Source organism: Salvia hispanica, chromosome 3 (genome assembly GCF_029641045.1).
Source record: "Salvia hispanica isolate PSC_SH4W2 chromosome 3, Shi_PSC_v1, whole genome shotgun sequence".
NCBI lineage: Eukaryota > Viridiplantae > Streptophyta > Magnoliopsida > Lamiales > Lamiaceae > Salvia > Salvia hispanica.
This window is the reverse complement of record NC_142694.1, coordinates 38,797,860-38,822,896: the sequence shown is the minus strand read 5'-3', so window position 1 is coordinate 38,822,896 and position 25,037 is coordinate 38,797,860. Positions and strand designations below refer to the sequence as shown.

The 25,037-nt window shown below is 34.1% G+C and overlaps 1 protein-coding gene and 2 pseudogenes across 1 annotated transcript; 2 read left to right on the top strand and 1 right to left on the bottom strand.

The window, feature by feature from the left end:
* The first annotated feature begins 4,288 nt into the window (after nucleotides 1–4,288).
* On the top strand, nucleotides 4,289–7,805 carry LOC148930717 (putative late blight resistance protein homolog R1B-16; annotated as a pseudogene).
* On the bottom strand, nucleotides 4,888–8,926 carry LOC125185190 (rust resistance kinase Lr10 pseudogene; annotated as a pseudogene).
* A 12,408-nt stretch (nucleotides 8,927–21,334) lies between these two features.
* Nucleotides 21,335–24,759, top strand: LOC125219914 (protein FAR1-RELATED SEQUENCE 5-like). The gene is made up of 3 exons (XM_089066589.1): nucleotides 21,335–21,735; nucleotides 22,338–23,353; nucleotides 24,746–24,759. The coding sequence occupies exons 1-3, from the start codon at nucleotides 21,335–21,337 to the stop codon at nucleotides 24,757–24,759; spliced, it is 1,431 nt and encodes a 476-aa protein (XP_088922715.1).
* Nucleotides 24,760–25,037: the final 278 nt, after the last annotated feature.

The window sequence follows — 25,037 nt, the reverse complement described above, 5'->3', positions numbered from 1 at the left end:
TGTGGGGAATCGAGGAGAAAATGGGAGGGAGAAATCAGAAAGTCACGGAGTGGAGGGAGAAGTAGGAAGGTGGGAGAAGTGGAAGCGACGTTGAATTCTTAATTGTCGAATTAATTCACTTAATTGATTACGCAAATTAGTGAGTTGTTTTCAATTGTTCTTATTTTTTAAAAAAAATCTTGTTTTGATACATATATTCTAACATTTATTTCAAAATTATTTTTCAGGGTGTGAATCGGAATGTTGACCATATCACCTGATTTTAAATAATATGTTGTATTCTGATTTCTCAAATTATAGTGAATATGTAATAATGACTTCTCTGTAATTATGTATTTTTCAAATGCTTAGTGCTTTTATTTATTTACTTATATGATGCTTCTGTTATTACAATCTGCTAAATTATTCTATGGTTGGGAGAATTAATAAGGTTTCACCATTAAGAAAACAAGGTAGTTTGAATTTAAGTAATAATTAATCACACTTTCACCAAATAATAAATTTAACATTAAATTTCAAAATTTGAGATCAAAAATAAGATCTCTATCTTTCTCGATAAAAATAATCATTTGACTTTGCTTATGAGAGGATGCTTTTCTCATAAGAACATGCAATCTATGTATTTTTTATCATAATAGTATTTATTTCCAGTTGTCTATATGTCCTGATGTGATTTATTTCATTTTTAATATAAGGTATATATGTCATTTTTTAATTTATAAATATGCTATAAGCATGAAGATGGAGAAAACAAGGATTTGGATTAGGATCACCTACACTGGGCCGTGCAAAAATTGTGCCAGTGTGGGCTACTTTTACCTTTTAAAACTTTTTTATTTATTGCAAAAGTTAGAATCGTGTACTTTAATATTTTATAGTATCATTTTTGTTTTGAGATTTTGCAGTTAATGATATGAGGTGAGGTGCATACATCTTCACTGGAATTGGATCCTGATGCCATTTCCTTGAAGAAAGTGAGCTACTTGAGAGAGAAGAGGCAAAGAAGAATGAAGATAGCAGTTGAGACAGAGAGAGATGAGTGAAATGTGTGTGAGTTGAGAGGCTATTTATAGATGGCATTTGCCAAAATTAATATCTTTAATTATGATGGAAAAAGCATCCTCTTATAATAAAATGTCAAACAATTCTCTTTCAGAAAAGACAAGGATCTTATTTATTTCAGATTTTATTATTTGGTGAAAGTGTAATTATGACCTAAAGAGTCAAACGATTCTCTTTATGAGAGTATTAAATTTATTAGTAGTTGAAAGTGTATTTAATTATAACCTAAATATAAACAAAGCTTTTTTTTTACAAGGTGAAACTCTTATTATGTAGCTTACGATATTTGTCGTATGTAAGTCATTGCGTTGTAGTTATCGCCATGATCTTTGTTGTTAGTTTATGGTTAAAAACAAACTGCTAATCTAACGTTATATTCTTTATTTGGTAAAATAATAATACATATTTATGTTTGTAAGATTTAGATTTGGTATTGTAGTGTAGTCTTTTCTCTTAATTTAATGGCAGAATGCTAGTCTTTTTCTGCTGCTCTTACGTAGCTTGCAATATGCTCCTAAACATCTCGTGATTGTATTCTTATCGTATGTGGTTTCTGCTTGTTTCGACACTTTGGTATAGATTTGTATTCTGACCTTTTTTATGTATGTTAGATTTTTGTCGCTAAAACCGCGACAAGTTGTAAGAATGTTTCAGGTACAGATGAGCTATAAGTGCACCTTTGCCCCATTCTTGGAAATTCTAATCACCTCTTCTCCCTTAATTGATGAACTTCTGTTTACCATGGGATGTCCTTTCTGCTTCTTTTCATATTCTAGAATCGGTTTGTATTCTTAATATTGAACCGTGGCCATTTTAGTCAAATTTTTGTTTGTCTAGTAATTTTAAAATATAGTTGAAAAATTATGAAGTTTGAATTTATTTGCATTTATCTTATGATAAAATATTTTGTTCCGGCAACCATATTATATACAATTTCTAACGTAATACATGTATGGGGATAAATGCACAAATAACATTGCTCATATGATAATATACTATTTCCTTGTCGTGTTCAATGCATTATTTTAATACAACATGAAAATTATTGAGTCAGCAGTGGTGGTTACAGATAACAGATTAGTTTTGAAAGATTGTCTTTTTGTTCTCAACTTCTCATAGTCAGCAGTGGTGGTTACAGATTAGTTTTGAAAGATTGTCTTTTTGTTCTCAACTTCTCATAGTCAGCAATGGTGGTTACAGATTAATTAGTTTGTAAAACATTGTCTTTTTTTTTTGTTATCAACTTCTCATACTCAACTTCTCAAAGAAAGCGATGACTTCATCAGATTTGCAGCAAGCTACTCAACAACTTGAATCTATGAAGCTCGTGGAAGAATTGGAGGAAAAGAGTGCTTCTTCCTCGAGATTTAAGAGTGATCTAGTGGGAGTTGATGAAGATCTGTTGGAGTTGAAGGGTCGTCTCACGAATATGGAGAGGAAGGTGAAGATCATACACTCGTTGGTATGGGTGGTGTGGTTAAGTCCACCCTTGCTCGAAAACTTTATGACGATCCGTATACTGTTTCTCACTTTGATTTTCGTGGGTGGGCTGATATTTCGCAAATTCCCAATATGCGGGAATTTATGTCGAGTCTTCTTCGTGGACCAGATGAAAAGGTTAGCAACGAACTGATTGGATGCGGAGAAAATAAGTTGAGAGAAATCTGGCATAAGAGGTTGTTTGGGCGAAAATATATGATTGTGTTGGATGATATATGGAGTACTGGAGCTTGGGATGAGATAAAGATGTATTTCCGCTCGCTGCAGTTTCTGGGCCTCTATTCCTTAAATATAGTGCGATGGAGAGCCAACTCTCCAAGAGCTAGAGGAAATCCCCTGTGACATTGGAGATATCCCAACTCTCCAAGAAATTTACTTAGATGAATGTGGCGCTTCTGTCGTGGCCTCAGCACTACAAATTCAGAAGGTGCAGCAAGAGGAGTATGACAACTATGACCTCAAATTTTTTATTTATGATTAGAAGCCAAAAAAGTAAAAATGCTAAACTCCAAGCAATCAAAAGAATGCTCCATCAGTTCATACACACAATCTTGTCCTTAATATTCCTTCTGCACTTATGATTATTAAACTGTATGTCTTCTGTATATGGTATATCATTTTCTGCAACTCGGATAGTTTCAGCAATGCGCAAGAATCGCTCACGGCTCGAGCTGAACATATGCACTGCAATAGAAGGTATGCATATTTATGTTTGTAAGATTTAGATTTGGTATTGTACTTTTGTAGTGTACTCTTAATTTGATAGCAAATTGTTCGTCTTTTTCAGCTGCTGCTCTTACGTCGCTTGCAATAACATCTCGTGATTCTATTCTTATCGGATGTGGTCTCTGCTTGTTTCTATACTTTGGGATTGATTCGTATTACTCCCTCCGTCCGCGAATAGGAGTCCCGTTTTTCCATTTTAGTTCGTTCGCGAATAGGAGTCCAGGTTCACTTTTACCATAAATGGTAATAAGTCTTACCTTCCTCTAACTCATTTCACTCACATTTCATTTAAAACTAATATATAGAAGTGAGACCTCTTCCACTAACTTTTTTCCATCCACTTTTCTCAAAATTTCTTAAAACCCGTGGCGCCCATAAATGAAACTCCTAATGGCAGACAGAGGGAGTACTACTTTTTTCCCTTTTGCAAAACATAGATGCAAATTTAGTACTAGGAAGTTGTTTTTTTTGGTATTTTGTGTTTGTATTTTTCGATGACAAAAAAGCGTATGATTTTGCTTCACCATGACACCAAATTATGTTGCTTTCAACAGTGAACAATCCGATCACCTATGTGAATATAATGTTGGTGTTTTACGACCAAACGATGTCATTTCATTTATAAACAAAAACATCATTTCATTCACTTGCATTTGGCTTGTATTGTCGGCTTGGGTTCTAATTCCATTCTTTGGTTTCTTCAAGGAATATATCAGTTTTGTATTTGCAGTTCGTGATAAGTTGTAAGAATGTTTCGGGTACAGATGAGCTATAATAATTTCAAACCCATCCTTGCTTTTTTCTTCTTACCTTTCCTTTTAGGGTCCGTTTGGTAGACCGAATTTGCCTTGAATTAAAACATGTGTCATCCATCAATGAAACTATTTTTAGTGGACCAAATTTGGCTTGAAACAAGACAAAACTGAAATTCAGGCAATGGACCATTTTCATACACAAGTAATATCACACTTAACGCCATGCAATAATTGAGTAAAGATATTTTAGACCATTTTGAGTGGATTACAAATTATGCAGTGAATCAGTGATAGATTGATTTTGTTCTACTCTCACTGCTCAAGAGATAACTGTCTTTTTTCTCTCATTTCTGTAAAGATAACTAGTATCTTTTTTGCTACAAGAAATCTGAAAGAAAAAAATGGCATACAATCTTCAATCCCTCATCACCATCCTACAACAAATCCTTCATCCAGAGCAAACCCACTGGACTTTTGATCACAACAAACCAAAGCTTGAATCCCTACTCCAAAAAGCTGAATCTCTGATGTAGATTCTTGAAAAGTCTTCACACTCCCAAATAGCATGTTTGGAGAGACAAATCATAGATACAGTTTATAAAGCAGAGGATATTATTGAGTCACAGATGGTTCATCAAATGCTCTCAAACACAGAAAGCAAGAGCTTGACCTTTTCCACACCAGATCTGCAGCAAGTCACTCAAGAGCTTGACTCTGTCCTGGTTTTGATGGCTGAGAAGAGGATGACTTCATCAGATTTGCAGCAAGCAACTCAACAACTTGAATCTATGAAGCTCGTGGAAGTGGAGGAAAAGGGTGCTTCTTCCTCGAGATCTAAGAGTGATTTGGTGGGAGTTGATGCAATTCTGTTGGAGCTGAAGGATCGTCTCACGAATATGGAGAGGAAGGTGAAGATCATCCCCATCGTTGGTATGGGTGGTGTCGGTAAGTCCACCCTTGCTCGAAAACTTTATGACGATCCGTGTATTGTTTCTCACTTTGATTATCGTGGGTGGGCTGCGATTTCCCAAGTTCCCAATATGCGGGTGTTGAATATTTGGATGGATTCTTATTTGGGCTGTGTTATTTGTTAAGCCCGGATGTTATTAATTGGGCTGAGCCCAATTACTTACCTCCTCACACCAGATGCCACGTGCCCCTCTACTTGGATGATGCCTTCCAAGCCGTTGGATGTAGGGTTGTATGTGTTAAGTGAGAATGGGTGTGGTTAGCCGTTATTATTTATTCATCTTCTCTCTCTCTACTCTTCGACTCAGAGCTTATCTCTCTCCACTTCCTTCTTCTCCGATGATCTTCCGGCCATCTCTTGGTGATCTTCCATGGTTCTTTGAGTGGTAGATCTTTTGTGAGTGCTGGTGTGAAGCAATCTCTTCGATTGCTTGTTACTGGAGTGGAACTAGGGTTTGTGAGAATCGAGATTTGTTCGGTGGAACTTGATCTGGTGCGAGGGGTTTATCTGGTGGAGGTATTGGTGGTCTGAGGGTTGACTCTATCCAATCCATTGGTGCTCCCTTGGATCTAGTTCTGGAAGAATAGATCAGTGTTGTTGTGACGGGTTCTGAGCCAAGATTCTTCGATCTCTTGTTTTACTCTCTGATCTTAGTTGAGTTCTAGTGTTTCAGATCCGAGAGGATCTTTCTTAGTGTTACTAACTTGGTTCTTGAGTGTGCAGGTGCAAGCGAGTACGAGTGGAGCTGGGTTGACAGCTTCAAGACCTTGTAATAGTTAGAACTAGATTCGTTGTAATCTTAGTTTATATTACTTGTGTAAATCAGCCGCGTGGGTGAGAGTTTGGCTGAGCTTTCTTGTACAAGAACAAAGAGGTCTCGGTAAATAGTGAATCTAGACTAATCTGATCCCTACAGCGGAAAATTATGTTAAGTCTTCTTTGTGGCCGGGGTGAAATGGAAAGCAATGAACTGATTGGAATTGAAGATTATGAGTTGAGAGAAATATTGCATAAGAGATTGTTTGGGAGAACATATATAATTGTGTTGGATGATATATGGAGCACGAAAGTTTGGGATGAGATAAGGATGTATTTCCCGGACAATAATAACGGGAGTAGGATTGTGATCACAACTAGGGAGTCTAATGTTGCAGAACATGTTGCGGGCTCGAAGAGTCTGCATCATGTGCGGTTGCTGAACAAGTCTGCGAGTCGGGATCTACTTTGCCGGATTGTGTTTGGAGAAGAGGATTGCCCTGACGAACTGCAAGCGGTGGCAGCTAAGATTGGGAGTGATTGCATTGGGCTTCCTCTTGCCATTCATGTGATTGGAGGGCTATTGTCGAAGGTTTAAAGGTCAAGAGATGTTTGGGAGAATGTTTACACGGATGTAAAAGCTTCAATTGTTGAATCGGATGAGCATTTCTCCAATATACTTTCCTTGAGTTATAATCACTTGCCGATTCATTTGAAACTGTGTTTCTTATACAGAAGATTCTGAAATTAAGGGATCTAGACTTATGAGTTTGTGGATAGCTGAGGGATTTGTGAAATCCAATGGAGATAAGCGTTTGGAGGAAGAGGTTGAGAATTACTTAAAAGCTCTGGTGGAGAGCAATCTACTTTTGGTTAGACGACAAAAGTACAATGGGAAACCAATGAGTTACTCAATCCATGATTTGTGGAGGGATCTGTGCATAAGGAAGGCTAACGAGGAGAAGTTTTTAAATGTCAAGTTTTGCATGCGCCATGTAAGTGTTTACTCGTCTTCTGAAATAGAAGATGTGTGTGCTTCACCACAATTGATGTCACTTGCTCGATCTTTTATATTCACTGGGAAGAAAATTGCATCTCCTGTGTTTTCCATGTTAAGATTGGTTAGGGTGCTAGACGTAACGGGAATCAAATACAAAGAGTTCCCAGAATAAATACTTCAACTTGTCAACCTTCACTACTTAGCTTTCTCGTGCACTTCAGGTTTACCTATTGGAATATCAAGATTGTGGAATCTGCAAACCTTGATTTGTAGGCACAGTGTGACACTTGATTTTCCATCTGAGATATGGGAGATGTCTGAATTAAGACGTCTCAAGTTGATAACGTTAACTGAAATTGGGGCAGAATTCAGGTTTAGATTTGTTCATAAGAAACTGCATAAGATATTTTTTGTGTGGATAACTCCTTCAATGATTAGGAATGGTTTCTTTGAGACCATCCCAAATATCATAAGCTTAGGAGTCCATTTCAAAGATTCACCGGACGTTGAAGTTGATCTTAGCCATCTACACAAACTCGATATTTTAAGATGCCATTCCAACTGGAATGAAGATGCTTGTCGTTTTCTGCACAAACTCAGATTTCCACGTAATATTAGAAAGTTAGTGCTAATTGGATGTGCAGTAGCTCAGAGTTTCTTGAGAACTCTGTGTGCACTACCGAATCTGGAAGTACTCAAAATAAGGGCTTGTATGTTTGAAAGAGACGGAGAGGCAGAGGAAGAAGAGTGGGAGATGACAGAAGGAGATGAATTCCACTCACTTCTGAGACTCTGTTCTTTGAATATAGTGCGTTGGAGAGCCAACGTGACCAACTTCCCTAAACTCCGGGTGCTGCGTGTAATCCAATGCAGTGAGCTAGAGGAAATCCCCTGTGATATTGGAGATATCCCAACCCTCCAAACAATTTTAGTACGTGAATGTGGCTCCTCTGTCGTGGCCTCAGCGCAAGAAATTCAGAAGGTTCAGCAAGAGGAGTACGGCAACTACGACCTCAAAGTGCTCATACGAGATTAGAAGCCAAAAGGTACAAATGCTAAACTATAAGCAATTGAAAAAGCATGCTCCATTTTGTTCATATGGGAGCTTTTCCTTGAGTTAAAATCACTTGAAAACGTTTCAAGAAAACACAACGGAGAATGCATATTCAAGCTATACTAATCTCAATGTTACTACCATTGTCATAATCCAAGTGTGATACAGAACCAGATGAATCACCAGCCCGACTCTTGTCCTCGTTCACTAGGTGAGATGGATGCTCTGGAATCTTCAAATCTTCACCATCACCTTCCAACATCTCCAACACTTTGTTCATTGATGGACGATTTTCTGGATTCATTTGTATGCACCACAACCCAACTATTGTCATCTTTTTAAGAACACTCTTTCCGATCTCATTCTTATCATCACCATTGTTGTCTTCTTCTTCAACAATTCCAATCCCCTCGCCTTTGTTAATGCAATCATATATCCAATCTGGGAAATACTTGGTTGAATCATCTTTGTTTCCCCTCAACTCTCTGTTTACGCCCACCATCTCCATCAATAGCATCCCAAAACTATACACATCGGCCTTGTGAGACACTAGGCCAATGCACCTATTGATGAGTTCTGGAGCAACATAGCCTATGGTGCCTCTAGCAGCCGTAGCCGTCATCGTCACTGTGTCCTTGTCTACTGAGTGTAACTTTGCTAGTCCAAAATCGGTGATCTTCGGGACAAACTGGTCGTCTAGAAGTATATTGTGAGGCTTGATATCAAAATGCAAGATCTTGATATCACAACCACTATGCAAATACTTAATCCCTCGAGCGACACCAATTGCAATCTTGAATTTGATACCCCAATCCAATGAAGATGCTTTTTCTTGGTTGAATATGTACTTGTCGAGAGAACCATTTGGCATGAAATCAAGAATGAGGCCGCGCTTGGATCTATCCGCACAATATCCAACAAGTTGGACAACGTTGACATGATGGATCCTCCCAATTGTTCCAATTTCATTGATGAAATTTTGACCATTTATCGTGGCTTTTCCCAATAGCTTGACTGCTACATAATGGCCACTCTGAAGCTTTCCTTTGTAAACCGAACCAAAACCACCTTCACCTAGTTTTTCTCGAAAATTTCTAGTCATCTTCTTTAAATCTGAATAGGAGTACCTTATAGGGGACAAATGGTTGCCACTCTGTAGGAAGCTCTTTATTTCCCCGTACTCGAACAAATGTCTTCTTTGAAATTTGTAGATTAGGAACCCCATTGCACAGAGAAACCCCACGTTGAATCTTACTTCCAAGCCAAGAACAACACTATTAAAAAGTGTAATGCGTTTGCCAACACGTACCCTTGCTGGGATTTCAACAAGGGTTTGAGGAACGGGGAGCTCATCAACGGACATAGGATAGGGGAGCCACCCTGCATTTCCACACATATTGCAAAACAGAGTGAAAACATATTCCAATAACAGAAACCAATCGAGACAAAAGGTGTGTAAGAAGTCTTTACTGGTTGTTGTTTCAGTAAAAAAATAGGTGACAAGTCCAACGGTGATAATGATTTTTGCTGGAATGGTTATCCCCCTAAATACAATAGCTGCAAATTTTGCTGTACGAAGTTAATCACTGTCTACATACAAATCTCTTATGAAAATCAATTTATATTAGTAGTCAATAATTAAATAGTGCAGCACAAATTTAAGAACTCACCAATTATGAGCAATAAAATCATGAGATAGCCTCCAATTGGACCTAATGAGGAATACAACAAAGTTGTTGAGAAGTGTGTATATAGGATGATGGTCTTTTTAGAACTATTCTTAAAGTGAGTCTGTAGAACAAATCATATCCATTAGATCTATGATTCACGAACATACTATTGTATGTGAAAGAAACCGATATTGTGCGTGACATCGACTGATATTATACATGTAAAATATTGATATATGACACTATGATTGTATAATGATATTGTGTGTGAAAGTATGTGGAATTCAATATTTTGGATATGTTTTAGGAAAGAAAAAAATGGTTACCTTTCTACGCTTATATTTATAGAGTCCCATTATTCACAAATCCACTCTTAAAGACCGAACTAGAGACCAAATTTGGGCCCTTAGATCTTAAATTTGATGGATGAGATTAGATCATTAAGGGTTATTTTTCGTAGTTCATTATATAAATAATTTACTTCAACGCGGGGGTATTTAGGTCCTTTCGCATTGGAGATAAAAAATTTAGGGTTAAACCCATCCTAAAAATTTTACTCATTTCATATTCCCGCCTCTGCTCCTGCGCTACTTCTTCTTCTCCAAATCTCCAAATCTCCAAATCTCCAAATCGATTCATCTCACTCCAATCGATTCATCATCAACTGAAATCGATTCAACAACTTCATATCAGTAATCGATTCAACATCTTCATGACAGTTGAAATCGATTGTACCAACGATTCAGCATCTCGAGTCGCCGAGTTCAACATCTACAGCCAACGAGTTCAAATCCGATGACGATTCAAAAATGACTCAAACACTCAACTCTACTGCATCAGGTAATACACTGTTTTGAAGCTTTGCATAGTTCAAAAGTTTAATTTACTTCATCTATTTGTAAATTGGTTTATGATTTTTGTCTTATAAGTTTATCAAGTAGAGCCGAGGAAGGTCAACATAAGCTTCAAATATACTCATAGGCCGATGGACAAATCACAACTGGTCGAGAAAGCAAATCCTGAGGAAAGTTTCTCTACTGGTCGGTCGGAAGCAAATATTGCAAGTCAAATCCCTCCACCAAAAGGTAAATGAAGTGATAAGTTGTTATGAAGTAGTAAATTCATAGAATGAAGTTAGCTGTGTTTTATGAATTTGTTAACTGTACTGTATGAACAACTTAACCTATTTGATGAAGTTATAACCTCACGTACTGAAGTAATGTAAATCGATTACTTCACAATACTTTTGATATTTGGGAGAAAAGGTATAAAAAAAATGTGGCTGTGTAAATCGATTTAGTCCATTTCATGAGGATGTTACTTCATTTCACAAGGCTACTTCATTTGATGAGGCTATGAGTTTGGTGCTTGAATCATTTGAAATATGTGGCAAAAACTAATATGCATCTTCTTAATGTGATTTATTACTTCATAATTTGGAGATCAAATCGCAAAGGAAAGTTCGTCTGATGTTCGTATAAATTTTATTAAATGTGTTGTATGCATATTTTGCTAGAAAATAACATTGAATGAACTAACTAACCTATTTGATGAAGTAGTATTCAGAGGATGAAGTAACTGTGTTGTATGCATATTTTATGAAGAAATAACAGTTGAATGAACCAATTCAGCTATTTGATGAAGTAATAACCTCATGGAATGAAGTAATATAAACTGACCTATTTTGTATGTACATTTAGTTGTGAATTATACCTTTAATGAACTAAAGAACCTAAATCATGAAGTTCCGAACTATTTTAATGATGTAACATAAACTATGTTTCAAATGTTGAATTGTTGTTATGTGTTTCTTGTATATAGGTGAAGAAAACAGTGGGGTCCTCTAACTCACAGTTGGGTGAGAAATCAAATTTGAGGAGCGAGATAAAGAGTTTCGGGAGATGTAGTTGAGTCATGGTAACATGCTGATGAGGACATTTGTGCAGTCCGTTCCCACGCCTAACAAATGGGTGGTGCCCAGAATCACGGCTCAGCCGATTGAGATGTGCTTGTGTGTCAATTTTGGATGATTTCTTGTATTGGACAAGTTTGTGTTTTTTCCTTTTTTTTTTGTAATGGAGAGTTTGTATTGGTTATGGGGTTTATATAGTGAGGATGATTTGGTTTACAACTTTCACATATTGTTTAAACGGTTTTTACCTTCCCTTTTATTAACTCTGTTTGAAGTAATATTTCAGTATGATGAAGTAACTATCGTACTGAATGAACTATTTTTTACCTTGCCTTTTATTAACTCTGTTTGAAGTAATATTTCAGTATGATGAAGTAACTATCGTACTGAATGAACAACTTTTTACCTTGGCTTTTATTAACTCTGTTTGAAGTAATATTTCAGTATGATGAAGTAACTATCGTACTGAATGCACTATTTATTAACTCTGTTTGAAGTAATATTTCCGTATAATGAAGTAACTATCGTACTGAATGAACTATCTTTTACCTTGTCTTTTATTAACTATGTTTGAAGTAATATTTCAGTATGATGAAGTAACTATCGTACTGAATGAACTATTTTTTACCTTGCCTTTTATTAATTCTGTTTGAAGTAATATTTCAGTATGATGAAGTAACTATCGTACTGAATGAACTATTTTTTACCTTGGCTTTTATTAACTCTGTTTGAAGTAATATTTCAGTATGATGAAGTAACTATCGTACTGAATACACTATTTATTAACTCTGTTTGAAGTAATATTTAAGTATAATGAAGTAACTATCGTACTGAATAAACTATCTTTTACCTTGTCTTTTATTAACTCTGTTTGAAGTAATATTTCAGCATGATGAAGTAACTATCGTACTGAATGAACTATTTTTTACCTTGCCTTTTATAGACTCTGTTTGAAGTAATATTTCAGTATGATGAAGTAACTATCTTACTGAATGAACTATTTTTTATATAATACTACTGGCAGGGTCTTCATGTACAAATGGCAGATGTTACATCGTCATCAAACTTCAGTGTTGACGCAAGTCTTATGGAAAACTTAAAAGCTAATATAATGGAGAAGGTAAAATCAGAATTTTCAGAAGTATACAGCTCAAACAATGAAATAGCTTGTCCTTGTAATGAATCATTTTCTAAATCAATATCAGGATTTGAATACACTATGTGTTGTTCAACATGGATCAAATGTGAGATCGCATATAGATAATGAGCCAAAGGATGATGGAACCAAGGTATAAATATAAATTACATGACTAAAAATCTTTATCACCCTACTACACACAACATACAACCATGTGACATGATCCCTTTACTTGTTTGATCCATGTTTACAATGTCAAACCTAACAAGCACTGAATACTTTTTACTTCATTATATTTATAATTTGGTTCATTATGTAGAAGATCCAGTTCGCAAATATGAGCTGCGAACTCCAATTGCACCAATCCGTTCACAATCTTCAATGACAAAATATGAGCTGCTTCACTAGTCTCTGTCGAAAACCACCAATCCCTTCTCTGTGAAAAATACAATGCCATCTTTCTTCTCTCACTAGTCTCTGTCGAAAACCTCTATATACTCTTTTTTGCTTCTATCCGATTGTATCCAGATTCACGACAATGCTGCCGTTGCCGCACCACCGCCTTCTCATGCCGCTGCTCGCCGCGGCGGCGGCGCTGGCGCTTATATTTGTATCCGTCGTCCTCTACCGGAAGATCACCCGCAAGAGGACCGTTCCGGCTGATCTGATGAAGCCTCCGTTTCCGCCACAACGCTTCTCCTAATCGCTCCTCCGCACCTCCAAATCGATCGAGAATTTGATGAAGATCGCGATTGTCCGGCGATGCAGATCGTGGATTGATGAAATTGCAAAACGATCGTGAATTGAGGAAGCAAAATTGTCCGGCGATGGAGATATATGAAGATTTAAGTAGATTACAGGAAGAAGATCGATGAAAATCGATGGAGATCGACGAAGATTGAAGAAAACCGAGATCGAAGATTTGAGGGAGAGATGAAACACGTATTTTATTTTAGGAGAGTTAATAAATTGATTTCCTAAAATACCCCTCAACAAGGTTTTTTTAAATAAAATAATTAAATAATGGTAAATTAATCCTAACCACAAGATTAAAAAAATGGAATTTGGTCTCTAGTTCGGTCCTTAAGAATGGTTCGACATTGATCACAACTCTATATATATATATATATATATATAGAGTTGTGATCAATGTCGAACCATTCTTAAGGACCGTATATATAGAGTTGTGATCAATGTCGAACCATTCTTAAGGACCGAACTAGAGACCAAATTAGGGCCCTCCATTTTTTTAATCTTGTGGTTAGGATTAATTTACCATTATTTCATTATTTTATCTCAAAAAAACTTGTTGAAGGGTATTTTGGGAAATCAATATATTATGAAACATTAAATACTTGTTTCCTCCTATCTCTCGATTCTTCAATTGCCGATCTGCCTGAATCGATCTATCTCCTCCATATTCATCTTCATCGATCTCCTTCTCGTAATCTCCTTCAATCGTCATTGATCTCCATCATCAGACAATTGTTTTGCCTCAATTGTCTCAATCGCGATCTGCCTGAATCCGAGTCACTGGTGTCTTCATCAATTGTCCCTCCATCGTCATCGATTGTCCCTCTGTGGCATAATCGGAGTGACTAGTGTCGTCAGCCAGGAGTTTCTCTCCATCATTCCAGACAGAGACTACCCCTACCAATCCCTCAATTTGCTCGCCTCCACGCGCTTCGCCGAAAATCGGATGGTTTGTGAAAAATTAGTAATGATGTGATTGTTTTTGATAATTAGTAATATGAGAAAAATTAGCGCTGGTGCTTGTGAAATTAGTAATGACGTGATTGTTTGTGATAATTTGTAGAAACCACATTGGATTTCAATTACTCTGCACTGCTTCTGCCTGCGATCTGGACGAATTTGGGGATTGTGTTGTTGATTTATTGTTTTATTTTGCATATGTGTTTGTTTGTGGATAATGAGTTGCGTGTGTACTTCAATTTGTAGATCTAGCTAGTTCATGCATGAGTTGTGCATTTTTTTTCAAAAAATAAGAGCATTTTTCACTGTTGAATTTGGAAAATCTTCTTTTTTATAAAGAGCTGAACAATTTTGCAACCAAACCTTATTTATTAAGGGCATTATCTTCTTTTTTTTTATTGATACAACAGCTATGCAAATTGCACTTGGAACACGGACACACACACACACAAGCATGATATATACAAAATCGAGAAGAGGAAGAAACTGCAGAGTAGCGTTGTCTTCCTCAATCGCCGCGGTTGATTGAAGACATTTCAAATTGGAGAAGAACGAGTGTGGAAATCGCCAATATTTAGATTTCTACATTACTTCATTCAACTAGGATATTACTTCTTTCAGTTAGATTATTACTTCATTCAGTTAGATTATTAAGTATTTCATTATTTAACTTTCTTATTACTTCATTAACTAAGTCATTACTTCATTTTTTGTTTTACTACTTCATTCAAATAGTTCTATCACTTCATTCGACTAGGGTATTACTCTAAAGGATTTTGGAGCAGATAAGAAAGAGTGATCACTACTTCATTCAATCGTGCAATTAATTCATTCAACATGTATATCACTTCATCAAAATAGGTTTTTATTTCATTGAACTTCAAGTGAGTTATTACTTCAGTCCACTACCTTGTTAAATGAGGTTATAACTTCATCAACACTGACATACGAATACATAATAAATAAAAAATACTTCATTGTTAAAACACTTCGCATTGTCCATTCGCTTTAAAGTTTGCAAAAAGTTTAAACAAATTTAAATTCAAAGTGGAATGAAGTAATAAACTACTGAAATGGAGTAATTAACTACAATAGTGAAGTAACAAACTAATAATGTAATTTGACAAAAAAAAGACCCTGGTTGAAGTTATTCTGATTCAGAATCTCATAGAAGAATTCTGATTATGGATGATCTACAAACACCAATTGGCACTCTTCTTCATACAAATTCAGATTTAGAGGTAGAAGAAGACGACAACTCATTTGAAGGTTCACGGGTTTTTTGATTCATATTTTTTGGATACCTGATGTGTTTTTAATTTTGCTAAAGTTTTTGAACACATCCGATGAAAAATCTACGTTTGAACCTTGTTTATTAATGAATTATATTTAACAAGAGATTAACAATTTGTATATATTTTTATTTTTTCACGTTTGTAGTAATAAATAGATAAGTATGAAGTAATGGTTTATCTGAATGAAGTAATCACCAGATTGTACTCATAATGAACTAAACTTTTGTTATCCTGAAGTAATAACAAGTAAAACTGAACTTCTGTTCATGTTGAATATTAAATGTTAATATTATTATAGTGTATATGCTGACTTGTTTGCACATTAAAATGAACTACATATTCTTTTTAATGAAGTAGTAAATTGATAAGATGAAGTAATAAACTATGATAATGAAGTAATATAATTGATTTGTTTATACAGTTGGGTATATTACCAAAATGATGTAATAAAACATGATAATGAAGTAATAGTCTATAAATATGAACTATAATGTTTACTTCACCCCCAAATTAAATATGAACAATGAAAAAAGAACTATTAGCCTCAGATTAAAGTATGATTTCTAAGACTAGTAAAGTATGCTGACATGCTCTGAGACGAATTAATGCGGGCGGTAACAGTGCAGACTTTTCTGTTTGATGAAGTAGTAATTTCGTAAAATGAGGTAATAAAACATTTGTAATGAAGTAATAGATACTAAATATGAACTATATATTTACTGTGTTGCATGAGTTTAGTAACTCAGCTGCTGACTTGTTTGCACATTAAAATGAACTACATATTCTTTTTAATAAAATAGTAAATTGGTAAGATGAAGTAATAAATTATGATAATAAAATAATATAAATGATCTATTTTCCTATTAACTATAATCTAGTTAGTATGAAGTATTGAATTCATATAATGAAGTAATAAGTTATGATAATGAGATAATATAAACAATCTATTTATACAGTAGGTTTTATTACTAAAATAAAGTAATAATACATAATAATGAAGTAAATCACATTAAAAATGAAGTAATAAAACATTATAATGAAGTAACATCTTTAACTGATGTGTTGTTTGCACATTAAAGTATGCCATCAATTCGACTCATGAACTAAATTGTTGTTATAATGAAGTAATAACACAGCTGAATGAACTAAATTGTTGATATAATGAACTAAATTTGTAGGCATAAATTGTTTGTTTTAGTTTTCCACTAACAGTAGTTTGCATGTTTTATATCAGTGTCATACTTACCTGACTGTCCATCTCAACTGAAGCCCTATATAGGACAGATTTTTCCTAAACTTGATGATGCTACTGAGTTATATAATAAAGGTTAAATTTTGTAAAAAGGTTAAACAAATTTAAAGTGGAATACAGTAGTAATCTACTGGAATGAAGTAATTAACTATTGGAATGAAGTAATAAATCTACTGAAGTAATAAACTATAAATATAAACTATATTATGGAGCAGATGAGGAAGAATGATCATTACTTTATTCATACGTACATCTACTTTATTCTTTGCGTGTTAATTCATGATTGGTTGTCAAATCCACATTATTTGAGTTACTTCATGATTTGTTGTGTTAATCTTCGTGTGTTTCTTATTCTTTCTTGTTTCGTATATTTTAGTTGTTATGCAGATTACTGGAAATTTATACATTGGAAAATAAAATACTAGTCGGGAGAATTGCTTGAAAAAGAAATGCATATATTGCTTGATTCGGGCTAGAGAACAATTTATCGTCATCTGGTTCGATTTTGAAGGATTTTTGTTGGAAATCATAGCAGTAGATTGAAGGAATTTTTCAGAATTTGGAAGAACGGATGGAGAACTGTGTTGTATGTATAGTTTGTGAAGAATTAGTATTGTAATGAACTAAATAACACACGTGATGAAGTTATAAGCTCAAATAATGAAGTAATATGAACTGAACTGTATTGTATGCATAGTTTGCGAACAATTGTAACTGTAATGAACTAAATAATGCATATGATGAAGTTATAACATTAAGTAATGAAGTAATATGAACCGAACTGTGTTTTATGCATAGTTTGCGAAGAATTATAATTGTAATGAACTAAATAACATACTCGATAAAGTTATAATCACATGTAATGAAGTAATATTAACTGAATTGTGTTTATGTATAAGTGTGCAGTTGGACTTGTACCTGTATTGACTAAATAACCTAATTGATGAAGTTATAATCTCATTTAATAAGGTAGTGAATTGAAGTAATTTACCAACTGAAGTTCGATGAAGTAAAAAGCTATTGTGATGAAGTGATATACTTGTTAAATGAAGTAAATGCACGTATAAATGAAGTAGTAATTATTCTTCCTTATCTCACTTGAATCCTTTATAGCATTGGTTTATAAACTTCATCTCGTAAATGATTTGGTTCATTTCGTCCGTTCATTACTTTGAGTCAACATAAAATATGACAAGAACTATTGATAAATGATTGTCCAACAGAACATTTATCACGACAATATTAATCATATGCTATATATATTGTTTGGAAAGAGATTGGAAGGTTAACAAATAATGAAACAAAATGCAAAAAAAGTACTTCGTTCGTAAAATTATTATGTGCTTTTGAAATGATATTTTATTTTACCTCCAAAAATTTAAATGATCACAAACTATACGAATACATCATAATAAATACCAAGGATGTGGAAATACCTTAATAATGCAGGGAGATATAGTTATCTTTAAATGAATTGGTTCAGTATTAATATATGAACAAAACACTTCATACAGTCTATTCACTTTAAAGTTTGCAAAAAGTTTAAACATATTCAAATTCAAAGTGGAATGAAGTAATAAAGTGCTAAATGAAGTAGTTTACTACTAGAATGAAGTATCAAAACTATTGGAATGAAGTAATAAATTACAAACAAATAAATGTATCACATATATTTGCTTATTCTTCTTATCTGTTTTGTCACAATTCCTTGAATCATGCCAACCAACCACGTGGCATTTGGCACATCTATGATCAAGCTTGGACAAATCCTTTATTTCTTCATTTGGCACATCTGCGACAAGGCTTGGACATATACTTTATTTGGAAAATAAAACAAGAAACTGGTATAAAACATAAAAATTAATTGTTGTTAGTCAAAAATCATAACAAACACAAATAATTCTGGTATGTAATAAATTGAAAATGAATAGATATTTACTTCATTCTCGTAGGATTTTACTTCATTCTAAAACATTATTACTTCATTGGACTACGGTTTTACTTCATTCCAGAATTTGATCAAACAAATGCTATATACATTCGAAAAACCAAGTTTCCCTACATTTTCACTGTCTATGAATTAATTAATAATGATCAACTGTTGTTGTTTTGTTTGAGCAAGCATATTCAAATCTACTAGTCGAGTCGACATGATCATCAAGCATAATAGATTCATCTTTACAAGAGCAAGCTTTCAAAATCAGTAGTCATGTCAGAAACCAAAAGCAAAGCTCACAAAGTGATGAAGCAAAAAACATGATTGATAAGCTATATCATCATCTTTACTCTCTGTGTCCACTTCATCTACAATGAAATCATAAAAATTAGAATTAATATTCAACCATTTTTTTATCGTACTGGAGGGCTAGAACAACTGACATAAATAACAAAAAAAAACACAAATTAATCATCAAACCTCTACATTCTTTGAAACATTTCTACGAACATATCAAAGGCACAATTCCAAGCAACCATCTCTTACCTCAGATTGCCTTCCTCTTCTACTATGTCTCTTCATGCTCGAATCACAATTAAACGCCTACGTTGTCCTTCCTCCGCTCTGCTTCATGAACTAATTGAACAAAATTAGAAAACAAATTAATAGGCATGCCTTCGTTCGACGAGTTGCGTGTTTCAACCATTTTTTAATCTGTGCCAGATTTGAATTCGCTGCTGCAGTTGTTGAACTCGACGGCTATAGTTGTTGAACTCGGGAAACTCGATTTGGAGATTTGAAGATGGAGATGAATTCGTTGTTGTAGTTGTTGAACTCGGCGACCGTAGTTGTCGAACTCGCCAACTCGATTTGGAGATTTGAAGATGGAGATGAATTCACTGTTGTGGTTGTTGAACTCAGCGACTGCTGTTATCAAATTCGGAAACTCGATTTGGAGAGTTGAAGATGAGATGAATCGGCTCACAATTTGGAGATTCTGGGAAGAAGAAGAGGCGTGAATGTGAATTAGAGTAAATTGTTTGGATGTGTTTGACCCTAAAATTTTTACTCCCAATGCAAAATGACGTAAATACCCTCCTGTTGAAGTAATTTGTGTACATAATGAACTGCGAAAATTAACACTACAACATTTCATCTAATCCATCAAATTTAAGATCTAAGGGCCCAAATTTGATCTCTAGTTCGGTCTTTAAGACTGGATTTGTGAATAATGGGACTCTATATATATATATATATATATATATATATATATATATATAGGGATGTGATCATATCATAACCCCCAAATCACATAATAACTCTATAACCAAATCTGGACCACACATATTTGATAATCTTGTGGTTGAGATTCAAACTTAGATTTACTTAAAAAAAAGGCGCAGAGGGGTAAAAATGTAATTTCCTCATTTAATTTCTGAATTATACTCCAAACGCGCGAATCACGCTTTCATTCTTTTTGAACTCAATTCTCTCCTTCATCTTCATCTTCACAATTAAGATCGATTCTCTCATCTTCATCTTCCATATTTCTCGCCTATTTTATTTCAACATCTCCAGATTTTCTTCGATTTGTTTCATTATTCGGTATTCTCCAGATTTTGTTTCCATAATTGTGATCGGGAAGATGTTTTCAATTTTGCGTTCTTATTTTCATTGATTACCTCTTCAATTGCTGTGAAAATTTGCTTCGATGGAATCTGTAGCAAATAACGAAGGTAACAATCATTATCTATTACTTAGCTTATTGATTGTGTTCATATTCATGTATTGAATTTGATTTTAGATTAATATTAGTTGTTGATTGGTTTATGTTTCTGATGTACTGAAATTCTTATTTGATTATATTAAGTATTGTCGATTATGTGTTAAAATGATACTTTTGGCTTATAAATGTTAGGTTTACTGCATAATATGATAGTTTTGTCGGATAAAATGATATTATGATAAAATGATACTATTACTGATTTGTAGGTATGTACATTCCTGTTTGTGATGATAGGTTTACTGCATAACATGATAGTTTTGTCGGATAAAATGATACTATGATAAAATGATGCTATTACTGATTTGTAGGTATTTACATTTATGTTTGTGATGATAGGTTTATTGCATAACATGATATTTTTACTGCATAAAATGATACTTTTACTGCATAAAATGATATTATGATAAAATGATACTATGATAAAATGATACTTTTACTGATTTGTAGGTATGTACATTCCTGTTTGTGATGATGCTTTGAAGCCAATGATTGGTATGAAATTCAATACATTAGTAGAAGCAGTTGGTTTCTATGAACATTATGCTCGTTCAATTGGTTTTGGCATTCGTAAAATGGGTAACAAATCAGTTCAAGGTATTACTAAGTGGCAGTATTTGGCTTGCAGCAGACAAGGCTCTAAGAATTTTATACCTGGTCATGCATCCCAATCAACTGAAGTGTCTTTTAAAAAGCGTAGGTGTCGGTCATTTAGGTATGAATGTCTTGCTAAGCTCAATTTGAGATATTATTCAGATGGCAAGAGCAGAGGATATGAGGTTTATCAGTTTGTTGAGTATCATAATCACTTAATGGTTGCGGATGAGCATAGGCATTTTATGATGGCCAATCGCAATCTGAATCCTATCCATCGGAGGTTTATGGAGGATTGTGGCAGGTGTAATATTGGTCCCACTCTCACATTCAAACTTTTGAAGGAGATAATGGGTGGACCTGAAAATGTTGGATGTGATATTATTGATATTAGAAATGGTTATCGTGATATTATGTCCAATATTGATGGTTCAGATGCTCAAATGATTTTTGATTATATGCGTTCTCAAAAGGAATCATCTGATGCCTTCTATTATGAAATTGAGATAGGATCTCATGGAAAGTTAACTAGACTCTTCTGGGCTGATGCTATTTCAAGACGAAATTATCATATGTTTGGAGATGTAATTTCATTTGATTCAACATACAACACTAACAGGTATATTACTTTTGTTACTAATAGACATAAAATGATACTTTTTGCTGATTAAATTATATTTCAGTTGATAAAATGATACTTTTTGCTGATAAAATGATAGTCATAGCTGATAAGATGATACTTCTGAATTATATAATGACAAAATGATACTTGCAGTAGATAAAATGATATTTCTTACTAATAAAATGATACTTTTGCTGATAAAATGATAGTTATAGCTGATAAAATGATACTTTTCTATATGCATGAAAATATAATTCATTTTTATGTTATAAAATGGTACTTCTGAATTATATAATGACAAAATGATACTTGCAGTAGATAAAATGATACTTCTTACTAATAAAATGATACTTTTGGCTGATAAAATGATACTCAGAATATACTCATTTTATTCACAGAACCTATCATTTTATTCCCCGAAACTATCATTTTATCATTTTATCATGCAAAAGTATCATTTTATCCGCTCAAACTATCATTTTATGATGCAAAAGTATCAGTTTTCAAATAAAACAGAACCACCAAAAAACATCATCAAACCTATATCATTTTAACCATTTTATGATAAATATAATTCATTTTTATGCTATATTCTGAAGGTATTGCATGATTTTTGCTCCATTCACTGGAAAAGATAACCATTCTAGACCAGTTACATTTGGAGCTGGCTTGTTATCAAGTGAAGGTAGAGAATCCTATTCTTGGTTGTTTGGCTGTTTTGTTCGATGCATGGGGGTAGCACCCAAATTGATTATCACTGATCAAGATTGGGGGATCAAACTTGCTGTTCAACAAGTACTTTTACAAACAAGGCACCGATGGTGTATGTGGCATATCATGGTTAAGGTGTCAGATAAGTTGCCCAAATCTTTACTTGGTAATGAAGATTTCAAAAAAGAGTTGAATGCATGTGTTTGGTCTGATTTGTTAGAGCCTGATGAGTTTGATATAATATGGAATGATATAATGGAACGGTATGGATTAGAAGACGTGCACTGGTTTGGATCAATGTTTGAAGATAGAGAATTCTGGGTTCCTGCTTATTTACGAGATTTTCCCATGGGGTCGCTTCTTAGGACTACATCGATGTCTGAATCGGAGAATAGCTTTTTTAAAAACTACACAAAGCCACGTGCAAATCTTGTACAGTTCATCAATTTCTTTAATTATGCTGTGGGAGATCAAAGGAATGCCAATTCACGATTGAACTACTTGGATTACTCAACTATTCCTGATTTGTCAACCCAATTGCCTATTGAGAAGCATGCATCTACAATCTACACTGATTCTATTTTCAAACATGTACAACAGGAAATAAGTATGGTATGTGAGATTGTTTCTATAACTACTGTTGAGGATAACATCAAGATGCATCAGGTCAAGGACCAATATGGTAGAACATTGGATGTTAAGTATGATTGTAAGAAAGACACATTCGACTGTAGTTGCAAGAAGTTTTCCAGAATTGGTTTGTTATGCTGTCATATATTTTGTTTGTTGAAGAATAAGTCTGCTAATCTCATTCCTGAGAAATATTTTGGTCGAAGGTGGTTGAAGAGCTCTTTTCTAAAGGCAGCACATGGTCTACCATCTGAGGAACAACAACCATTTGAACGTGTGTTCCATTTTTAACCTTATTTGTAAAAATTCTATTTTTCAGTCAGAGAAATGATAGTACTTATTGTAATAATGTTATCTTTTATCTTGCAGATTTTGATGAAAAGCAGGAAGTTAAGAAAAAGTTGTTCTCCAACTTTTATCGATTAGTCCAAAAGTCTGAAGGAAGTATTGATCATTTGTCTTTGTTAAGTGCTGGTCTTGATGATTTGGAACAGCATATATTTGGAAATTGTGCAGCACCTTCAGTCATTGAAAAGAAGAAGATGGTTGAGGACTTTTATGGAATGGCAGTACCTGATGTAATTGATGTACATCCTCCAGACGTTGTTAGTACCAAAGGATCAGCTAGTGGCAAAGTAGCAAAGAGGCAGAGTGCAATAAGGAAAGCAAATAAGCCTCTACGACGGTGTGGTAAATGTCATGAGATGGGTCGTCATGATTCAAGAAATTGTGGTAGAGTCAATGAGAAGACAGATTGAAGCCATTTGATATAGTTTAGGTATTTTTGGTGTATAAAATGACATTTTGGCTGATAACATCATTCTTTTGTTTATAAACTGATAAAATGATACTTTAACCTGAAAAAATGATACTCGCAGCAAATAAAATGACAATAACCTTATAAAATCATGTATAAGCTGGAAAAAATGACATATAAGCTGATAAAATGATACTCTCAACGGATAAAATGATATTTTAATCTGACAAAATGATATATAAGCTGATAAAATGATACTTCTGACTTATAAAATTATAAAACGATACTCGCAGTTGATAAAATGATACTTTCAGCAGATAAAATGATAAAATGATACTTCTGACTGATAAAATGATACTTCTGATAAAATGACATTTTTGTTTAATAAAATGATACTTTGGGCTTATAAAATGATAAAATGATACTTCTGACTGATAAAATGACAAAATGATACTTGCAGTAGATAAAATGATACTTTGGGCTTAAAATGACATTTTGGCTTATAACATCATTCTTTTGTTTATAAACTGATAAAATGATACTTTAACCTGAAAAAATGATACTTGGAGCAGATAAAATGATAAAATGATACTTCTGACTGATAAAATGACATACTTGCAGCAGATAAAATGATAATTTTGGGTGATTATATTCGAAACCACTATTACAAAACGCTATTATCAAGTCATATAAGTTAGTATACAAGGGGTTCAAATTCTCTGATCATCTTTTCAACATCAATTTCTCCTTTTTTGCTGTCATTCTCAAACTTCTTCTTTATCATTGTAAGTGTCTCAAAAGCCTTCTTGTTAGTATCTCCAATAAGCAATGCTTCAGTATATCTGGCACGGAGTTTTATGAAAGACTCTGTTCCCTTCTTTGTTCAACCTGAATTCCAGTTACGAACAGGACCACCCATGTAAGTCTCCAAATGGCGCATCACATAAATTCCACAGTCAACTTTATTTGTATCGTTCTGCCATGGCATATTCATGTATCTGGTTTTTGACAGTTTGACAGTTCTTCCCATTGATGGATTGACTCCATTTCCAAGATAAGTTCGGAAGAAATTTCTCTATTCAAATAACACAAAACATACATGAGGTTGATTAAAAATTATATTATGTTCCATACTGAATTATATTCAATGCATTTTAACTAATAAATATTGAATGCATTTAACTAAACATACCAGAGTACT